At 32.7% G+C, this 22,365-nt stretch overlaps 1 protein-coding gene across 1 annotated transcript in view; it reads right to left on the reverse strand.

Annotated features, from left to right (window-relative positions):
• LOC147070090 (pH-sensitive chloride channel 2-like) overlaps positions 1 to 9,924 on the reverse strand; it is a 75,635-nt gene extending 65,711 nt beyond the window's left edge. Inside the window, exon 1 of the mRNA XM_085949799.1 lies at positions 9,634 to 9,924. Coding sequence (XP_085805925.1) covers positions 9,634 to 9,719 — 86 coding nt within the window. The 5' untranslated portion in view covers positions 9,720 to 9,924. The remainder of the gene's footprint in view (positions 1 to 9,633) is intronic.
• Between the last annotated feature and the right edge of the window lie 12,441 nt (positions 9,925 to 22,365).

A 22,365-nucleotide genomic window follows, 5' to 3' on the forward strand; every position in this document is an offset into this window, starting at 1 on the left:
TATCATAAATTATTAATGGGCGACGTGAAATTTATCTACAGAGAGTATAAAAAACACACTTACAATTATTATTGACAGCAGTAAAGTCTTATTTTTCAGAAACCAGCTTGGGTGAGAACAACAATATGATCGGTACAAGTTGACTAGTGGAAGACGAGAAAAAACACCATTAAATTGATTGCATGGTCCAATAAATAGTAGACGTTGTCGAGTGAATCAATTTCGGTTGTAAAAAAAACAACTTACAACTGGCAACACATAGCAAGAACTTCAGTGATCTGATGTTTTTATTATTCTTATAACAATAGAATGGGTAACTCATCAGATCACAGTCATCACCTCAATACGTAAATACTACAACTAGATAACTTGAATTACAATGTTTTTTATTATTAATTTTTAATGAATCTGATAGATTGTTTTTTTTTATATATAGCAGATATCCCATAACTCAATAGGAACCGTTAATATTAAAATAAGTAAATACCTACATAGGTATATATTATGTAGATAATTTAAGGTATCTATTTCTTATTATTAAAGTTAATGGTCCACCACAAATCCGCCACGCACCAGACCCGGTCTTAATCATGGGTATCACGGAACACTACAGTTAGATGTGAAGCACCATATTTTTATGACTGTTAAATTCCCAGGAGAAGTTACCTAAGACAGAGGTCGCAATGCACTCTAATGTGTTTTAACTGAATTTACATGACTTTAAGTTAAGCGTCGAAGAGCTCAGCATTTGTGCGGATGCGCCACCGGTGGTTCTCATTGATGGGTCCAAGTATTCTCCGAAGGATTCTGTTTTCAAACACTTGGAGCGCCTTTTCTTGTTGTAATACCATCTGATTACTTTTTTTCCGTGCTTCGTGCGGACGACGAGTGTACAATCTAAAATAAGCAACTTAAGTTAATGACTTTTCCGAAGAAAATCGTACCTGTTTATCTTTCGTCCTTTTCGGATAAAGTTTATAAATTTTAACTGCCTTTGAATGCATAATATAGTAAACAAATTAATATTATGTGAGAGTGTAGTAATAAAATAAATTTAATTTGATTCCGTGCAGTACTTAAAAGTTTTGATTGAATACCGGTTTACGATACAAGTAATAACAATACTTTTTAGTGTAATGTAATTTTTTTATGCGTAGTCACAATATTCTGGGAAAACCACATGTGAGAAAGTCGGTACCCATGCAGAATACAAAATATTTCCATGGTAATTTTTTTTTCTATTATATAGAAACACTCAGTCGGTTTATTTATTACATTAAAACGTATGCTAATAATTATTCTCTTAGCTTATCCTTATAATCAACCGAAATGGGTTTTTTGTTATTATTATTTCGAATCAATGTCTGAAATTCTATATTTGAATTTATTTCGAATGCTTGATGTTCTACTGAGAAAATGGCCACTTAATATATCCTGACACTATCCTCTCTCTGTCTTATAATTACCATACATATTATCTTAAATACATCGTTCAACTTTGAAATGTTATGTATTTATCTATATCATCAAAACATTGAAATCAGAAGTAATCTGCCAGCCACTGTTAATTATCGGAAATAAACAAACAAGTCAAATTATTATTGCTGTTTTAGAAAACAATATTTTTATTCAACTGCTGTATGATTGCCAGAAAATACGTGCAGAATTGTACGTGCTACATTATCCAACGTGAGCAGAAAGAGATAGCCGTATAGCATTGATATAAAAAACGCATTATTCGTGGAGTTATGCAGTCAGTAGGTACCTATTTAATATTCAATGTTATTAGACTCGATAATAATATTAATTTTCTATTGCTTGATATCAAAAATAACTGATAATAACGCTATTATTACATATTTTAACGCACGACTTCATAATTACAAGCAACTTCTAGAATTTTATATAATTTATACAAGATGATTGTATTCCGGTGGGTTTTATTACGTATTATGTAAGTTTTATTTAGATATATATATTTAGATAGTTTGATGTCAATGCTATACGGTCTTCTATTTCTGATAAGTACAACATTTCATGCATAATTATTATACAGCCAAAACGTCTACATGGATACCCTAAAATCACCTGGATAACCGAACTCATAATGTTCGGTGGATGTATGTGGTAGCAACAGAACTAGGGACCTAGAAGAGTGGAGGAAGCTAGGGGAGTCCTTCATACAGCAGTGGATCGACCCCGGCTGATGATGATGATATTATACGCGGCGTAAATGTGAACTCTGCCATTCTTGGTGGTGTTGGCTTGTGTGTCTCTGATAATTACCTTAGGAATCGGGGGCATCCGTTGTTTGTTCTACCACGGTGCAGAACTAACCTGCCATTAGTAATTACAACTGGGAGGGCAGTAAACATGTTTAATGAAATCGCTTCGGATATTGACATATTCCACTTACGTGAGGGTGAATTTATGTGGATGTTGTTTTATAGGTTTTTAAGATAGGGTCTATCAAAGTTCACTCTGTGTGCTTCCATCCAGTTTTATTGTGTTACTTATTTTATTTATTTTATTATTTTATTACTTATTCTCTGTATTTTTATTTTTAAAAATTATTAACACTTATTTTATGTCATGACGTGAACGCTTTGAATTTAAAATTTGTTATGTTCATTATATGTAAAATAAATAAATTTGATTTGATTTGATAATAATCAATTGTTTACGCACAAATTTCCGGACACTAATTATATATGACACACATGGCTCAATAGGTACAGCACATTGGCGGGAATCTAGTGGATGTGGGTTCGAGTTTTGCTGGGCGTCGTATTTTTTTTCAAAAAAGATTTTTTCCAGTGGTGTTTTCAAATTATGTATATATGAAAATTAGTGAAGTAATATTATGTTCGTATAACACGTTTGTTTCTTGTCGCTGTGTCAGGTTGTTTACTTTACTTCACATATCAGTCATCATGAAATAATGACTGCCTACAGACAAAGGAGAGTTCAACAGCCCGTGAATTATTTTTTTGTGATAAATATATAAAGTGCTCTACAAAATTTTAGCCTGTGTCTCGCATGAAGGTATATTAAAAATATTCAGTTGCTAACTTCAGCGATAATGTCGCTTCAAATTTATCATATATGGCTTCTTATTTTTCGACGAGTCAAAAAAGTGGATATCTTAGGTATTGGAAAGAAAGATTATTTTATTTTTATAATAAATACCCAATTAATTTGAAGTTTAAAGTGTTTATTTGATGCTAATCGAACATCGGCGATGAGTTCGGTCATTTTCTCCATATCCATCCCTGCTCTAAATAGGGGTGGAGTGTTGAGCTGAAACTAGTTAAGATTCTTGAGCCAGGGTATTCTTTTTCATTTCAATGATAAGATGCATAATTTTACATCGTTCTTTGGCCTTTTTATCCTCGGCATTTATTTTGTCTCTCCAGCTTAGATGGAACATGCATCTGTACACCCATATTTAAAAAGCTTTAAGTGGTGTTTCTGTGCGTGTCTATGTCGATATTCCATGCTCTTAAAGCATTTTTCCCTGCTCTCACGTGGTATAGTTTCCAATACCGTTTTTTGGAAAATTTTAATTTTTATACACCCGTCAATTACATGTGTGGTCGCAGCCATGACTGGGTGAAAGCTGTTTCCTCATGTCAGGCTCACCAGGCACCAATAGCGAGGGCTGTGCGGTTGGTCAATGCACAATGCACATTATGTATTTTGTTTTTAAAATTATATTTTGTTGTTTAATTTACCTGTACTTTTTAATCTAAATATCACGTTGTGAACGTCTTGAATTAATAATTTGTTATGTGCTCAGTGTGTCTTTTTTAAAAATAAATAAATAAAATAATGTGACTGAAAAGACACAGCATCTAGTCGTTCTCATTCTGAGTCTCAGGTTTGGGTCGTGCTTAGACTATAGATACATCAGGTCGTGGCTACATATTATTTTCCTCAGTCGAGTAAAAGCACTCTTGCTCAATAGTATGGTCCCAGTTATTATCCAGAGTGCAACCGAAGTATTCAGTGGAATGTGATATCTTCAAGGGCACTTCATTAACTTCGCAGGTTATGTCGGATATAATAATAACGCCAAACTCCTAGTGGAAAGGGATAGGCTACATTGCTCGAATGATATACCATCATTGAATAAATAGCACTATACAGTGGTGCCAAAAATAGAAAAGAGCAAGTCTATATAGATGAGATAGACTATTGACTTAAAATAGTGTAAAGAGTAAGGAGTAGCCTTCATTGGGTTTGGGTCGAAATCCCGAAGGCCGAAATCCCGAATGCCGAAATCCCGAATGCCGAAATCGGGATTTCGGCCTTCGGGATTTCGTCCGGCACCCGCCTTCATTCAGCAGTGGGTCGAGAATCACTGAGTTAATTATGATGCGATACTTCTTCTTGTTTAGCACGGTAATTCATTGTTTTGAACGAAAATGGAAAATTCTCACACTTTATTTACATTATTATGTTGGGATGATAATGTTCTAGCCAATGACGTTAATGTCATTGGTTCTAGCTGAGATTAGTGCCACGCTGACGATGACCGAGCGGTAACGAGTAAGCATATAATGTCGTGTATCCCAGGTTTGAATCACAGGTCTAGCTAATTCGCATGTTGTTTTACAATGTATCTTTGGATCCAGAGTATGGACCGAATGGGTTGATCAAGAGGCTGAAATTCATTTCCAGGAAAAACAAAAATCTGTTAATACGTCCTCTACGCTGTAGAGGTCTATATGATCTTTATAGGATTGAAAATAGTTATGTAATGTAATGTAATGTAATGTAATGTAATGTAAATTTAAAAAGAAAAAATCATCCAAGAGTGTAGCTACCCCTAACTCTGTATAATCCCAACATAGTATATATCCATACCGCGTTGTATTGAAACCGGTCATGAATAGGGAATCCAATCCCGAGCCAAAATTCTGATCCCGGGATTTCGGGATTACAATTTGACAATCCCGGGATTGGGATTTTTTTTCCATTGTTAATATAAAATTTTTATATTTACAAATAACATTGATGAAATCGGTCAAAAATAAATCTAGTATAATTTATACTATTTAAGACATTTATTGTTAATATTGTGTACGTTAAATCTTGGAAATACACAAGTTTAATGGAGTAAATAATATTGTAATATAAATAATAATGTGAATTTAATATGAGATTGCTATTTCTGATAGTAAAAACATAATGAATAGATCAGCGAGATTTAAAATAGTAAAGCAAATAATCATGGCGTACTTATGGCCTTTCCGCTTCATAAATCTAATTAGTCAGCCAAATATGAAACTGCCGTAAAACGTATGATATCATGGTGGAATTACTTTGTTAAAAGTGCGAAGCATTGTTTTTTTACCAATCTTTCTCATTTTTAATAATCTATGTGAAAAAATAAAATGAATCGGCAACCTACACATCAAACTTCATTCAAACTCAGTTTATTTCTAATGTAGTTATTTTGTATTAAAAGTATTTTTTCTGTTATATTTCCCATAAAAAGTGATAAAAAAATCAATCCCGAAATCCCGGGATTATGTTTATCAATCCCGGGATTCATAGGTATCGAAAATAGCTCGGGATCCCGGGATTGGATTCCCTAGTCATGAACATATTAAGTTGTATTACGTATACTAAATACAAAGGATTCTGATTTATTTCAATTAATACAATGCCATGAATTGACAGTTAAGAAAGATAAGAGTGATTGTCAAAATTTCTTATCTCTTCAGTGATTATATTGTGATATAGTAGATAATATGTACAGAAAAGTTGAATATGCACATGCGTAGTATATTTCAAAGTATTTTAACATCAGTGCGTGTGTTTAGTTAATTTATTTTAAGTTTCGGATTCCATCCTCTTCACCTTATGTAGCCATATGTTTCAATATACGAACGAAGTGAATAAATTCAATTCATAGTTAATAATTTGAGAGATAGTTAAACGGAAAGGACAATACATGATAATTTAGTAGGTATGTTAAAAAAATTAAAAACCATGAGGTAAAAGTGAGGCATAAAATTGAGTAATTCCGTGGCCTCTCTAAAACCGCAAAATTAAATTTAATCAAAGTGATAAAAAAAGACATAATCCTCATTATCTCACCTTTCCTTATTGTAAAATTGGCAACTGAATTACCTGGAGTATTTTCATTCATTTACCGGGAATTGTATAATGTAACTGATTCATAATTATTTTGTTGACGGAAATAGTAAATACAAGACGATTGGAGTAAGTATGCATTACCAGTTTTCAGAAAACCAGTTTATCGGTCAATATCGATAAATTTTATTACCGAACTACCGGTCAATTTTGTATTATTGGTATTTCACAAAATTAATAAAAAACGTAATTTTTACTGTTTAATGTAATTATTTACTTTTATTATGCAACTAAAATTTTATAAAAAGATTTCTTATAACCTATTTTGATGTTAAGGGATAGGTAAGATTACATGCTATACTATCATAAGTTAATAGTCAACCTTGTTCTCAACTGCTCTTTTCCCTATGAGTAATGAGTAATGACTAACAGATTTTCCATAATTGCCCATTTTATCAATAGGTATTACAATTTGCATTGAATCTTTCATTAGTGTACGCTGATTTCGTGAAGTCAACTTATAACCTCAATGCAATAATAGTGACCCTAAATTCGTAAATATATAATTTACCGGTAATTGTCGTAAACCGGTATTTACTGTTACGTCTTCGGACTTCAGGTCATATACCTGGAGTACCTTTTGGGAGTGTAGAGTGGCCTGAGCACACCCTTGGCCCTGTAGTCAAATAAAACAGCACCTAGCCGCAACCTTGATCACCCAGAGGGACGCTTCCCTTTCAGGAATAAGTCCCACGAACCATATCCTTGAGGCTGAGGACATGGTCCGTGGAAGACCAGGGTAAACACATCAGAAGGTATGCGAGACGACGAATGGTATTGGGCTTTTGCCACTTAAACATACACAAACAAATGAGTAAAACATGTCAGTAGAATGTGTAGACAAAACGCCAATAAATTGTAATAACTTGCATTGTGAATGAGAGAGAGGAATGTTAGATAGTGCTAGGAGAAGAAAAAGAGTGTTACTTCATAACTAGATCGTAAAATATGTAAAATTAAGATGTATAAAAAAATTCCGCAGTATGGACACTACGTTGTAATAACGCGTAAGTGCGCCGTACAAAGTAAATATCATAGAACTAAATAAATGTATACAATTTAAAGCGCTGATTCCGAAATAAAAATAATGATAATAGAGCCGAGCCGGCAATGCCGTAAATTATGGCCGTTGAAGATATTGCAACGTCGCTTTTTTTTTCGACAACGGCTTTCGTTGAAAGCAAAACACAAGATGGCGGGCAGAATGTTGAAACAGCCAAACAGTAAACGCGCGAATTTCTCTCCTCCGTAAAATAAATTATTAAAAATGTAACTATTATATAATATTAACTTAAATATACCTTGCCGCTTCCAAAACAATTCCGGTGTATTATTTGTTCACCTCCAGTTCCAAAAGCCCAGACGAAAAACCGGAAAATAAAATAAAAGTGACAGCTGCTAATTACAACAGAACAATTAATGATACCCACCTTAAAAAAAAAAAACCGAAACTGAGCTAGACCAGAATTGTGGTGGTTTATCGTTACCTATCCTCTTACCGGTAATTTTTCATGATCCAAAGTTGATGTATAGCATATAATTATATAATACGAGGGTGGGTCAATAAGTCCTTAGAAAAGCCGACAGGTGGCGCGACTAGTAATGTAAGCGGTTTGTTTTCATGCAGCGGCACTACCGATTCAGTATGCTGCGAAGTTTCAATCAGATTGGTCGGGTTGTTGTGTGTTTCTCGTACATTTAAAAAAAAATTTTGCTTGTGGAAAATGGAAAAATGGAAAATGGAGAAAATTGAGTTTAGAGCTGTTATTAAACATTTTAATATAAAAGGGTTAACAGCAAAGGAAATAAAAAATGAGTTGGATTTAGTTCACGGCATATCTGCTCCTTCACTTGCAACTATTTATAACTGGTTAAATGAATTTAAACGTGGTCGTACATCAAAAAAGGATGAACCACGCTCAGGACGTCCTGTAGAGGTGACTACACCAGAAATGATCAATAAAATCCACAATATGGTGTTAAGTGACCGAAGATTAAAGTTGAGTGAGATAATTGAGGTTACAGGGATCTCAAAAGGTAGCGTCATTTCTATTTTACATGACAAATTGGGCATGAAAAAAATTTCTGCAAGATGGGTGCCGCGTTTGCTCACAGTCGACAATAAACGCAATAGGGTGGTGGCCTCTAAAGCCCTGTTGTCGCTCATGCAACGCAATCCGGATGAATTTTTTCGTCACTTTGTGACTGTAGATGAAACATGGATACACCACTATACTCCCGAGACGAAAGAACAGTCAAAGCAGTGGATTGCGAAAGGCGAACCATGTCCAAAGAAGGCGAAAACCGTAAAATCAGCTGGTAAGGTTATGGCTACTGTATTTTGGGATGCACCTGGAATTATTTTCGTTGACTATTTGGAAAAAGGAAAAACAATAACAGGGGATTATTATGCATCTTTATTGGACCAGCTAAAAAACAAAATTGAAGAAAAACGGCCTCATTTAAACAGGAAAAAAATCCTCTTTCATCAGGACAATGCCCGTGTTCACACATGTTTACGATCAATGGCTAAAATTGAAGAATTGAAGTTCGAATTGGTCGACCACCCACCGTATTCGCCAGATTTAGCCCCCAGTGACTTTTTCCTTTTCCCAAACTTAAAAAAATGGCTAAGTGGACAACGTTTTTTTTCAAATGAAGAAGTCATCGATCGGACAAATGCTTATTTTGAGGGCCTTCCGAAAACTTATTTTTCTGACGGTTTAAAAAAAATTGAGAAACGTCTAACCAAGTGTATTGAGCTCCAAGGAGATTATGTTGAGAAATAAAAAAAAAATACAAAAATAAAAACTGTTTTAATGCTTTTTTCTAAGGAATTATTGACCCACCCTCGTATATACATATTATAATAATTATTGAGACACTAGTAACGGCCTTCATTGGGTTACCCTACTTTCATCTCGCAATACCTTCAGCTATGTGGATGGCGAAATGTAATGCAACGATCGATCGAGAGATGTAACTACGATCGTTTAAAAGGACCTACGTTCGTCAACACACGCGATTCATAAAACATCAAAAATAATTAATAATTAATTTAACAAGAATAATCGAAAATTTGTTGGCAACGAAATAAGTATATAACTGTACAAATTATTTTTAAAAAAAAATGGGTCTTTGGAGTCTACTTTAAAGCAGTTGGATATCGTGAAAACACTTGTTACGCCACTGAATATTATTATTGTGAAGCATAATAATTAAACATTCTCCCAGCAAATATAGATATAGAATTAAATTCCATATCGACAAGATCTTGGTAATGTTTATTGGACATAAGTATGAAAAGTTGTAGTGATCTGATAATTTGAAGCTTTTCTATATAAATATAATATATACTATAATGTTAATTTGGAGCTTAATGAACAAAGTGAGAATAAAACTAGTTTTCAGGACATTATTAAAAAATGTCCTGCATATTATCTTGTAAACTGTGCAGTCACCACTTACTTGGTATTGGGGAGAGTATTCTGAGCAGCACACAAGGAAGTCGCCAGCAGGAGCAGAATAGACCACCAGGTCCTGAGGCTTCGCATCTTGGCACCGTTTCACACAACACTCCGCGATGTATTATCACTTATCACCACTCGGGTAAGCGTTATATAACATCCCCACCGCTTCAGCATCTTCCCATATCAGACATTGTTTGCATATTTGCCTATATAGAGACTAGAGATGCTTTTCTGTTACATTTCGTCGCTATCACTTCAATTTGGCGATATCACTGTTTATCACTGTGAACTATATTAGGCACAAAGCATCATAGCACTATTAATTATTATCGTTAATAATCGTTTTGATACTTCACCACACATTTAATATTATCCTAAATAATATATTAAAATACAGTATTTTAAGGAATTGTGATGAAATTGTAGAAAATTGAAGCTATTAGTCTCAAACTCCATTTACACGTTTTTAATGGAGTCCCGACAAAACCACCCGAACCAAAACCACCCGGACAGACATTGCCGCTAAAACAATTTAGAACTAAGACAATTTTTATTTTTACATAATATTATAGTTTAGATACACAAATAAAAAAAATATACCTAAACTATTTAACATTAAATTTAAATATTATGTGCTAACCTTCTTAAATATTCTAAATTAAAAATACTACCATACAAAGGCATTAAGAACTGTGTTAAAAGCTGATGATTTTAAGTTATTACTATACTAACAGCTGCAACGGATTAAATTTCAAATTACGCTGATTATCGCAAGTGTGTAAATTTTTATCGATTCAGAATTTGAAAAACCAAAAAAGCACTTGTTTTATATATTTTTGTATTTTTTGCGGGCGGTTTTGTCGAGGCGGATTTGTCCGCGTGGTATTGACGAGCCATATTTATCTTTATTATGTTTTTGTAAATACTTTTCCATCGTCATAGAAAAAACAAATGACCACGACCCTCAATACGTATTTGCATTATACAGTTGACAATTTTCAGGTTTAACTGTATAACTATTTCCACGCGGTAATTCAATTTATGAACTGTTGTAATTTCAAAAGTTTTGTAATAAAATATCAAATGCATCTCCGTTTATTTAAATTTTAATCAAAAATAAATAAACTATTTTTTATTCAATAAATAATTAATAAAATTAGAGAATGTTATATGTACTTACCTACATCTAACAACTAGAAAAATCTCTGAAAAAATACGATGCGGCTCAATTTGGTAAATCACATTTGTGCGAATACAGCGGTTGCGGGTTTGAGTCCTACTGGGGGTTTTTCAAGTATGTTAAATTCGTTACAAAAAATTATTAAATTATTAGCAAGTGTATGTACTTTATAACTAACATTTGGATAAATCCAAACATCGGTAATGTAATGTAATTAATTGATACTTTGGTTGAATTCACAAACGCTGATGGCTAAAAATGAATGTAATTTGTTAAGCGCTTCAATGTGTAAATACTACTAGTTAATTTCCTTGCAATTAGATGGGGTGCACATAGCCCAATTGGTAAAGCACATTGACGTGAATCCAGTAGATGTGAGTTTGAGTCTCGCTAAGATTGTAATTATTCATTGAAGATTTTTTCTAGTGGGTATATACTGATATGTTTTCAAATTATATATTATGTTAAATAGAATTATTAAACCGGAGGTTGATTGCAAAGTCGTTCAGGTTCATCATTCATCATCCGCCATCTTTTATATTTTACGACTCACTTTAAACATAGGTACATCTTTATTAATTTTAACGACGTTAAGGACATTTTATATAGTTATTATTTTTTCCCAATTGTTAATAATTGTTTGCAGAAAGAAAATATTCTATTTGATGTCCCAAATGTGGTGGTTAACGACTTTGAAATTAATAGCCTCAATTATAGGACATGGGTACATACTTCACTTTGTAGTTTTTTTTAAATACGTAAAAATATTTTATGTGGATATTATTTTCATCAAATTTATAATAAACATACATAACTTGAAAACACCTCAGATACTAGAAAAAAATCACATTTGAAAAAAATACGATGCTCGACGGGATTCGAACCTGTATATTCACTTGTATCGCGCCAATATGCTTTAACCAACTTTTTGCAAATGTGATTTTTTCTAGTGGGTATATAGCTGAGGTGTTTTCAAGTAATGTATGTTCAATATTATATGACATATTACATTTTAAAATCTTGTGAATTATTAGTTGAATAAAAGAAATGGTTTATTAAAAATTTATAACACGGAATGGTTGGTGGATAAGTTGACTCTGACATTACATATTATCGAGGATCTAGATTCTAGAGTCTAGACTTTGTATGCAGCTTGTCTAGCCAGTCTGTCATATTAGCGGCACATTAAATAATTGTAAAATAATATAAAAATAATTAATCACAAGTAAATACTATGTCATCTTATAATAAATTTATTTATTTTAATTAATAACTATTTAATAATGTCAATGTAATAATATTTAATAATATACTTATTATCAAAGAAAAATACAGTAGTAAAACAGTTTGTATTTGTAATAAAGGTGCGGTGTAAAACAAGAAATTTAATGATATTTTAAATTTCATACCATCCCAAAGGTAGTCAAGTGTATTCATTTATTTTTTATTATCAATTTAGAATATAAATAAAAGATTTCCAGTAAAATATTTTCAAATTTATTAAGTAATTATATTGTTAAAACTATATGATTTTTTATGGCACCATGCCGGGCACCAGCAAGGTCGTGCACTATGCTTGCATTATTTTAAATTACATACATGCCTTAGATGTAATAGAAAATGCTAAAATATTAAAACAATTATCGACTTTGAAATTGCCGATTTGAAATTTTCAAAACATGTAAACCAATATAAAATAAAATTGAGACCTATGGATTGAAACTATTTAAATTAGAGGGCTAGGGTAAATAATTTTTTTTCTCTAAAATAAAAAACCTTGACTTTTATTAGTAGAAACTATTTTGTAATTTGCAAAGTTAAACAGTATGTTACGCTGGAATTATATGGCATTCAGGTTTATCACCAAGTCTATCTCTCTCTCTCTCTCTCTCTCTAGTTCATCACACTCAGCCTCTCTGCGTCCATCATGACGTTATCAACCCATCTCTTCCGGGAGTGGCCCAGCCGTCGAATGCTTACGAGATTCGTTCATAAACTCTAGATCTAAAGCTAAACGGTGTAGACAGATTATAAAGGACGGAAAATAAAGTAAGCAAAGAGGTACAACCCTTGAAAGAATGATTTTTGGAATAATATTTTCGCCCGCAGCGCTGATGAAGTAACCCTACCCTAACCGTCAATGCATTTTAGAAGTTTAAAAACTTGTCTTGCAATTGTCTCTTTAGGATACTTAGCTGTGAATACATAATTAACTACACTGACAAAATACATATACGTAAGATTAAATAGTTATTTCTAATTTCTTAAAATCAAATGGAAATATTATTTTCGATAAATCAAAGACTTCGGCAAAGAGATGATCGTGAAAATTCAATTCGGTCTGATGCCTTCGACCAAATTTCTTTCGTACAAAGAAACGTAGCGTAAAGGCGTTCATTTCATTTCATTTATCGTTTACCAGAGCCTCAAAAGTGTTGTTTTTCCAATACTCGATGCATGGCAGAGTTCTATCACGAATATCATCTGTAAGGGATCTTGGCATTACGTTTGAGAGTAAACTGACATTTATTAGCCATATAGTTACCATTTGTAACAAAGCGCTTAAAATGTTGGGCTTCGTCATGCGTACTTCCCGGGTCTTTTCAGATGTTACGGTATTAAAACTTTTATTTAATTCTTTAGTTCGAAGCAGACTTGAGAGTGGGTCTATTGTTTGGGCACCGCACCAGTTGAAGTATGGCCTTATGGTGGAGAGGGTACAGAAGAAATTCTTGAGACTCCTTTACTTGAGGTTGTATGGATACTATCCGTGGCTTTATCCAACTGACTTTCTCTTAGGCATGCTTACATACTGCAGTCTGCAATTTAGAAGAAATCTTTATTTAGCTACGTATTTTTTTCGACTTATACAAGGTATAAATGAGAACTCTGCCATTCTGGGCAGTATTGACCTGTGTGTCCCTGATAACTATCTTAGAAATAGAGACCACCAGTTGTTTATTCTCCCAAGGTGCAGAACCAACCTGCCACTGGTAATGCCAATTGGGAGAGTGATAACTATGTTCAACGAAATTGCTTCGGGTGTTGATATATTCCACCTACGTGAGAATGAGTTTAGGTGGATGTTGTTTTATAAAATCTTAAAATAGGGTCTGCTTAGCTCATCCGGTGTACTTCCTTGTACCTATCTAATTCATCTACTGATATATCTCTTTTTTTATGTAATACTGTTATATTTATATATCTTTGTTTCTAAATGTCATGTTGTGAACGTCTTAAACTTATAATTTGTAATGTCCACAATATGTTAAAAAATAAATGAATTGAATTGAATTGAATTGAATTTGTAGGGTTTGATATTCCTAATTATTACTGGAATTCCGATGTTTAGGTGTTATGATCCTACAAGTTACATACCTAAATTATAATAATAAAAAAACCACAGTGTTGTTATTTAATACAAGCAATGACATTACTACCCTTTACTCGCGCCTTTCACTTTGATTTATGAAATGCCAAAAAAATACACTATAATAAAAGTTAACTTGCGAAAACATTGAAATTGTTATAAATTATATGTCAAAAAATGCTCAATTCGGAACGTAAAAAAGCGAGATAAACACTGTTATTATTGTCACAAATACTTGTTCATATGGTAAGTGTCTCTTAATCGTAAAATAAAAGTTCTGAATTCATAATAATTATATTATTATATTGTCTCCGATAAGAATTTACTTATCACGACCGTTGTTGGTTTAATGCGCCATTTTTTTTATCGAATATGATAATATTAATTATGTTATTATTTTCATTATTAAGAAACATATGTTATTTTTATGGTTATTGTTTTCGACCAATCATGCAGCAATAATTTAACTAAATCAATCATTTACGAGCACATCAATAACTGCATGCAGATTAAAAAAATCAATAAGTATTCAAACAATTTTATTAAATAGTTATTAATGATTATAATGAAGTCGTTACATTATACACATTCTCAATAATAATATAATTTAAAAAAACAGAAACTTAATTATCTATTTAAAACAATAATTGAAGAATTATTGAGGATTAAATTGATCTATGTTTAGTCAACTAAATTGTGTAAAAATCGTTTTCAAAGTTAAATAATAGCTGATTTAATGAGGCTTTGTTTTTAAATGATTTATTATTAGTTATAACAATACCATGAAAAGTTGTAATATTATTATAATTATTAGACTTTTTAGTGTTTAAAAGTGTACACATAAGGCATTAACTTTTCAATTAAATACATTTCGATAAAAATAATAACAACATTTCATACTCATGTGTCAATTTTAGGAATAAAATGTTTATTTATTCATACAAAGTTAAATTATATGTTTGAATCCTCTTCCACGCAAAAATAAATCATAATCTTTATAATTAAAAAACAGTAATAATCTAAAATATTTAATTTCTTCAGAAATCATCATTATTACGATTTTTTGATAGTTTTTAGATTATTCGGCCATTTTTTTAAGAAATTCCATTCGGATTGAAAGTCGAGAATTTTTTAAAGCTCTTCCGATCATTTCTTTTTTCATCGGGAAATTTAAGAAATTCAATCGAGAACTTTTTTTTAACCGAGAAATCAAATTTTTATAAGCAGCTTAGCATTTCACGAGAATCTCACATATGATTTCTCGAGAAATGAGGATTCTCAAAATTTCAAAAAATTAATTGATCGGCCTTTTCTGATTACATCTCGAGAATTCTAGAGACGATTTTCTCGATCGCAACCTCTGGTCTATAGTAATATGATACCTAACTGATCCTTACTTCTTTTTTTTATATACTAATTTATCAATTGTAATCATTTAATCCTCAGCAACTGAAATATTGAATTAATGATCAAGCTCGTTTATCAGGTACTTTGGGAAACTAATAAAACTGTTTATAACATGCCAAAAATATCTACTAATCGTTTTATTATGTAATAATTACATACTTACTTAGTAAATTGTCATTTAGGACAAAACGTAACAACTGAAAAAGGACATTTGTATTGATTTTTTCAAAATAGTTCATTGTGGAGTTTTTTTTGGATCAATTAGCGTTTTAGGTTAATTAATTTTGTTATATACGGTAATAATTTAAAATGTTATTTAATTTTGGAGTAATTTTATTACTGACACAATGCCATATTGATGTACTTAATTGAGATTTGATTGTTACTATAAAAAATTAAATAAATATCAACAAACTAGTATATAATTCTGATTGGTTTCAGGTTTCAACCTAATATCACTACATAATATTATATATGTATAGCAATTAGCAATTCTACCTTGTAATTGTAATATATAATAAAGAAGCCATACTCGTGTATTTTAATATTCCCAATAGTCTTATTTGCATGTATGACAATCAATATTATTGTGTAAAAAAGACTAACTTTACCTCATATGCCTATTTATTAGTAGGTAATTGGTATATCTTAAATTTCTTGATGTAATAATACAATATACAAACAAAAAATCTTACTATTAACACATACAGTAACCCAAAACAGGTCTTCAATTATTAAAGATATTTTATTTCTCACTTTACTTTTTACACTTGCACAAACGTATAATATTATATACTTAGGTTATTAGTAATTTTACACATACTTAAAAATAAAGCTTTATTTTTATAGATGATATTTTTAAACAGTTATAATTAACAATTTGAAATGTTATTAAATAATGGGCAATGACTATTAATTGTATTGTAGTTTTGTGTTTTAATCGGTTTATAGTTAATATGATTTTAATTTAGCAAAGCGCGTTAGTTGTGAGCAAATACGTCTGACTTTGTCGACCGATTTGTACGCAATAAATTGAAAATAATATATTATTATAATGCCGGCAGGTTCGGTCCACGCTTTGCAGAGGTAATATTTCATTTGCCCATCGACTCTCAACTGACAGGCGAGCAGTGCTTCAAAATCGCTGCAGAACTGGTAAATAAAAATTACCAAGGCGCGCATGCAATCCATTGTCGTAGTGCACTTCACTGCAGAAGACATTTTGCGATATTTATTAAACCAGAAGGGTTGAACTATTTATTATAATCGAGAGCATTATATTATGAAAGTTTTGATTTTATAACTAATAAGTTTATATCTTGTGACACCAGAATGTTTATAGTGTGATTACTGATTACATTGTTAAGTACCTAACTTTACAACACAATATTATCTGTGTTGCGGCAGCATTATTTGTTACTGCTTATTGCGTTGGCCTGTACACGTGCGTGGATTTACTGGTTCCAATAGTGTGTAAACTTCTAAGTGTATTCTTCAAGTGTAAACGAAACGCGTTGTTGTCATTGTATGGTGCTATTTGATAAGTTCTGAAAAATGGTAAATGAAACTGAAAATGTGCTTTGAGTTGTACCTAGTTCATATTTTTTTCCGTCATGTTTGCATCATCTCACTCATTTACTATTTACTATATCACGATCTAGGTATATCAGGGTTCGAAATGGACCGAAACGCACCGGAGCGCCGTTCCGTTTCATAAAATCTCCAAAATTATCGCTCCGTCTTGTGGAAATATTAATTTGACAGTCTGAGCTAGATATGTAGACAATGTTAATATTGTCTTAAAATTATCGAGCGCTCCGGTTCGTAAAAATTTCCATTTCGAGCGCTGACTGGTATATTATAATCTTGCAACTTGCACGATAATACGTGTTTACATGTGCATTTTCTTGTTATGGCCACAATAATACGTACTGTTAGCAGTAAATAGATGCATGTGTAAACAGGGTATTGCTTACAGTGTGACATTTATAATAATTGTATGTAATTTTTCATCAAAATATTCTAACTATTAAGACTTCATTGTGCTCCCCCGCACACAAGCATATCTGAAGAATCGCAGGATGTCAATCACATCATCTAGGATGTCTCCATTTGTTGGTTGGAAGGAAAGAGTACCTCAAGTCTCCCTGACCTTCAGCAAAGTTTGCTGATCGGCTATTGTAACGTAGTTTTCATGACGATCAATTACATTACATTTTCAACATCAAACGGCAAAAGAGAATGTCTCTTATCATTAAGATTTAATCGAAATAGCATTAGAATATTCATCGTCGTGCGCCATTCACAACCAGGATTTAGGTAAGTTCTCGGTTTAACAAAAATAACATGAGTTTATCCGTATTGCCGTCATATATTCTAGCGCATTTGAAATGCTTAATTTTCTGTAATGAATGGATATGTTACGCCGGATATGCGAAATTGACTATTACATGAAATGGGCAAAATTTTGTCTAAATCATGAAAAATGCAAGCCCGTTGCCTTATTCATAAATTAGGCAAAATATCTGCCAAATGCGTGAATTCGGCAGCAATTTTTCTACCTAGTTCATGCATTGGACAAATTAGATAATAGCGCTACGGTGGTGTTTTTTGCAACTAAACCAAATGTGTCAAATGCTCATGAATTGGTCAAAAAAGATGGTCGTGCTCCGGTGGTGTTTTTTGCAACTAATCAAACTAACCAACTGTGTCAAATGTCATTGATTATATAAAAGATACCAATCAATAACTACAATGACGTTAATATCCATTTATTATGCCCAAAAAATCTAGAACTATAATAATATGATAACGGAAGAATTTTATTAAAAGGTATTTTCGCGATTTGATTCGTGCTTGGGTATCAATCGTGCAATGGTCGATTGTTTGTTTGTGATAGTATGATTTGATAGTTTGTTGACACTTGTTAGCTAACCTCAAAATGGACATTCAATTGAATTCAGAATTACAAAACCTAACCTAACCTAACCTAATAGTAATAATAATATTATATTATGTCCAATTATAACTAATAAAATATCCGTATTAAATTTACTTTGTCTACTGTCATGTTGACAGTTTAAGAATTCCATAGCCTGGCTAATTCACGCACTCGGCAGATAATTACGAGGGTGGGTCAATAATTCCTTAGAAAAAAGCATTAAAACAGTTTTTATTTTTGTATTTTTTTTTTATTTCTCAACATAATCTCCTTGGAGCTCAATACACTTGGTTAGACGTTTCTCAATTTTTTTTAAACCGTCAGAAAAATAAGTTTTCGGAAGGCCCTCAAAATAAGCATTTGTCCGATCGATGACTTCTTCATTTGAAAAAAAACGTTGTCCACTTAGCCATTTTTTTAAGTTTGGGAAAAGGAAAAAGTCACTGGGGGCTAAATCTGGCGAATACGGTGGGTGGTCGACCAATTCGAACTTCAATTCTTCAATTTTAGCCATTGATCGTAAACATGTGTGAACACGGGCATTGTCCTGATGAAAGAGGATTTTTTTCCTGTTTAAATGAGGCCGTTTTTCTTCAATTTCGTTTTTTAGCTGGTCCAATAAAGATGCATAATAATCCCCTGTTATTGTTTTTCCTTTTTCCAAATAGTCAACGAAAATAATTTCACGTGCATCCCAAAATACAGTAGCCATAACCTTACCAGCTGATTTTACGGTTTTCGCCTTCTTTGGACATGGTTTGTCTTCGCAATCCACTGCTTTGACTGTTCTTTCGTCTCGGGAGTATAGTGGTGTATCCATGTTTCATCTACAGTCACAAAGCGACGAAAAAATTCATCCGGATTGCGTTGCATGAGCGACAACAGGGCTTTAGAGGCCACCACCCTATTGCGTTTATTGTCGACTGTGAGCAAACGCGGCACCCATCTTGCAGAAATATTTTTCATGCCCAATTTGTCATGTAAAATAGAAATGACGCTACTTTTTGAGATCCCTGTAACCTCAATTATCTCACTCAACTTTAATCTTCGGTCACTTAACACCATATCGTGGATTTTATTGATCATTTCTGGTGTAGTCACCTCTACAGGACGTCCTGAGCGTGGTTCATCCTTTGTTGATGTACGACCACGTTTAAATTCATTTAACCAGTTATAAATAGTTGCAAGTGAAGGAGCAGATATGCCGTGAACTAAATCCAACTCATTTTTTATTTCCTTTGCTGTTAACCCTTTTATATTAAAATGTTTAATAACAGCTCTAAACTCAATTTTCTCCATTTTTGTAAACAAGCAAATTTTTTTTTAAATGTACGAAAATAAAAAACAACAACCCGACCAATCTGATTGAAACTTCGCAGCATACTGAATCGGTAGTGCCGCTGCATGAAAACAAACCGCTTACAGTACTAGTCGCGCCACCTGTCGGCTTTTCTAAGGACTTATTGACCCACCCTTGTAATTACCCAATTCATGAATAAGGCAACGGGCTTGACTATTACATGAATTAGGCAAAATTTTCCCATTTAATGTAATAGTCAATTTCGCACATTCGGCGTAACAGATACACCAAAAGACATATATGTAATATTTATAGCCAACAAGTATTTTTTTTAGGAATACATAAGCATTTGAAGTTAAAAAATTTATCATGAAAATCGAAAATCCAGCTATAAAAAATACTACTGACGCCATTCCTTAGAAATTGATCAGAAAGGAAATTATCAAACAATGGTTCTAAAGTGCTTTCAACTGAAAATGGAAATAAACTATTGCATATAACCATAGCCCCCACATGGCGGGTACTGACAGGGCTCTAGCCTGGGGGCCCGGGCTTAAGGGGGGCCCGGCGTAGCGGATTAACCAGCCAAATGAGATAAATACACATCACAAAATTGCACTAATAATAAAAAATGTCGCCTGCGGCGCTATTTCATTTCAACCTTACTAACATTTCAAAATATGTACTTGTGTGATGCAATTTTCAATTATTGTTTGTCGATATTCGACAACACCACAATTGAAGTGGGTGTATTAATAATACAAACAATCGCTATAAAATATCCTTAATTTTACCTGAACACTATTTGTTAATATTACACAACTGTAGGTCGTCACACTGACTTTAACCTTAGCGATAGGTAAGGGGACCCGCCGAAGATTATAGCCTTGGGGCCCGCTACAAGATGTGGGGGACATGCATATAGCACATAACTACGAAGTCTACAAAGAATTTGGTAAACTCTGCATAGTCCAAAGTATCAATAATTTTCGACCAAGATAGGTTGGTCTTGCCCAAAAAAAAAATCGATGCGAAACGGTTTGGTCAAAAACGTGTTCAGATACAGAGACCCAAATTACTATGGTTGGATGGTGTAACCCAGAATGGGCAAGACATATATTATATACATGCCAGATTGGGAGAGGATAGCGGATAGATCTAAATAAGTAGATGAGTTACAGTTATATTTTGAATTATTATCGTAACTCACTTCTTGTGAATAAAACTATTTCAAAGGAAATGTTTTACATTATCATTCAAATTTTACTTGCTTCTGCAAACACGAATTATTTATTCATAAAAAATAGTTTGACAGTTTTGTGTTAATGATTATTTTAATGCCGAGTTAGTAGCCGTATGAAAACATAATATAAGATTAGTATGTATTTTTTCGCAGGTTATTTTTTGTCGCTAAAATCTGATGTGTGATTTAACCGTGTAGAAAAACTTTTTATGAAATTATCTCATTTTTAATTATCTGCCTTGAACGCTGATAATGAAAAGCCTTCAACTCTAGTGAATTTTGCCGATCTGTTTTGATAATTTTCTGGTGGATGTCACGATAATCTATACCTCAATATTATAACTTTACGTAGGTACTGGTTGTTACAGCCTCCGAACGCATTAGTATAATATATTATATATATATATATATTATCATGTGCTAAATATATGAAACAGCGATGCTGTAGGTATTATAATATTGCGACAACTATTTCATTATATTACAATATTGTATATATGCCTTTCATTGGGAAGGGTGGAGGTAGGCTGTTAGGATCCGCCTTAAATAGTGCACACGAAACTTTGTCAGTCATACGCATCATATTGCATGGTGACAATTATAATATTATTATCTATCTGTAGGTTAAGAAAATGGCGATCGCGTATTTCTGCTAGATCGGGCCATCTTTTCCTGTACACATATAGCCATATAGAAAGAGTACTACATAATATGAGAGACGTAGTATGTGATTCGTTTGATTCGTCTTCCTTAGACGATAGTATATACAAAGTCATGGTACCAGGGTCGGAAGTGGTCATGGCATCGGCATCCAATTGTCACCTCGATAACGTGGTATGTTATGGATACGGCGCGTGTGGTTCGGATTTGTTTGCATAATATCATAGACATAGTTTATTTTATGATAATGATACCATCGATCTATTCTATACACTATACGCAAGGTGGCTATCGACGGTAGTTTATCATATTTGTGTAACGAAGCGGTTGATTGTTACAATAAGTTAACCGTCTAAATTGTCAATAAGTGTCTTGTTTTAACAGCCCTTCTCTTGGCTGTATTAACTATTAGAGCACGATAGACAGTTTAGATTGTTAACTTATTGTAGCAATTAACGCCTCAATACATAAATATGATAATGTAATAATATGTATCACTTTAGCCATTGATAAGCATTGTGTATAGAATAAATCCACAAGTCTATAACTTGGTATTCAAACGGCACAGCGTGCATACTTTAATTTTGTATATATAATGTTATGTGCTACGTACTCGTACTTAGAGTAGA

The sequence above is a fragment of the Rhyacophila brunnea genome, unplaced genomic scaffold (assembly GCF_057557595.1).
Source record: "Rhyacophila brunnea isolate RB1 unplaced genomic scaffold, BYU_Rbru_1.0 scaffold_22, whole genome shotgun sequence".
In the NCBI taxonomy this organism is placed as follows: domain Eukaryota; kingdom Metazoa; phylum Arthropoda; class Insecta; order Trichoptera; family Rhyacophilidae; genus Rhyacophila; species Rhyacophila brunnea.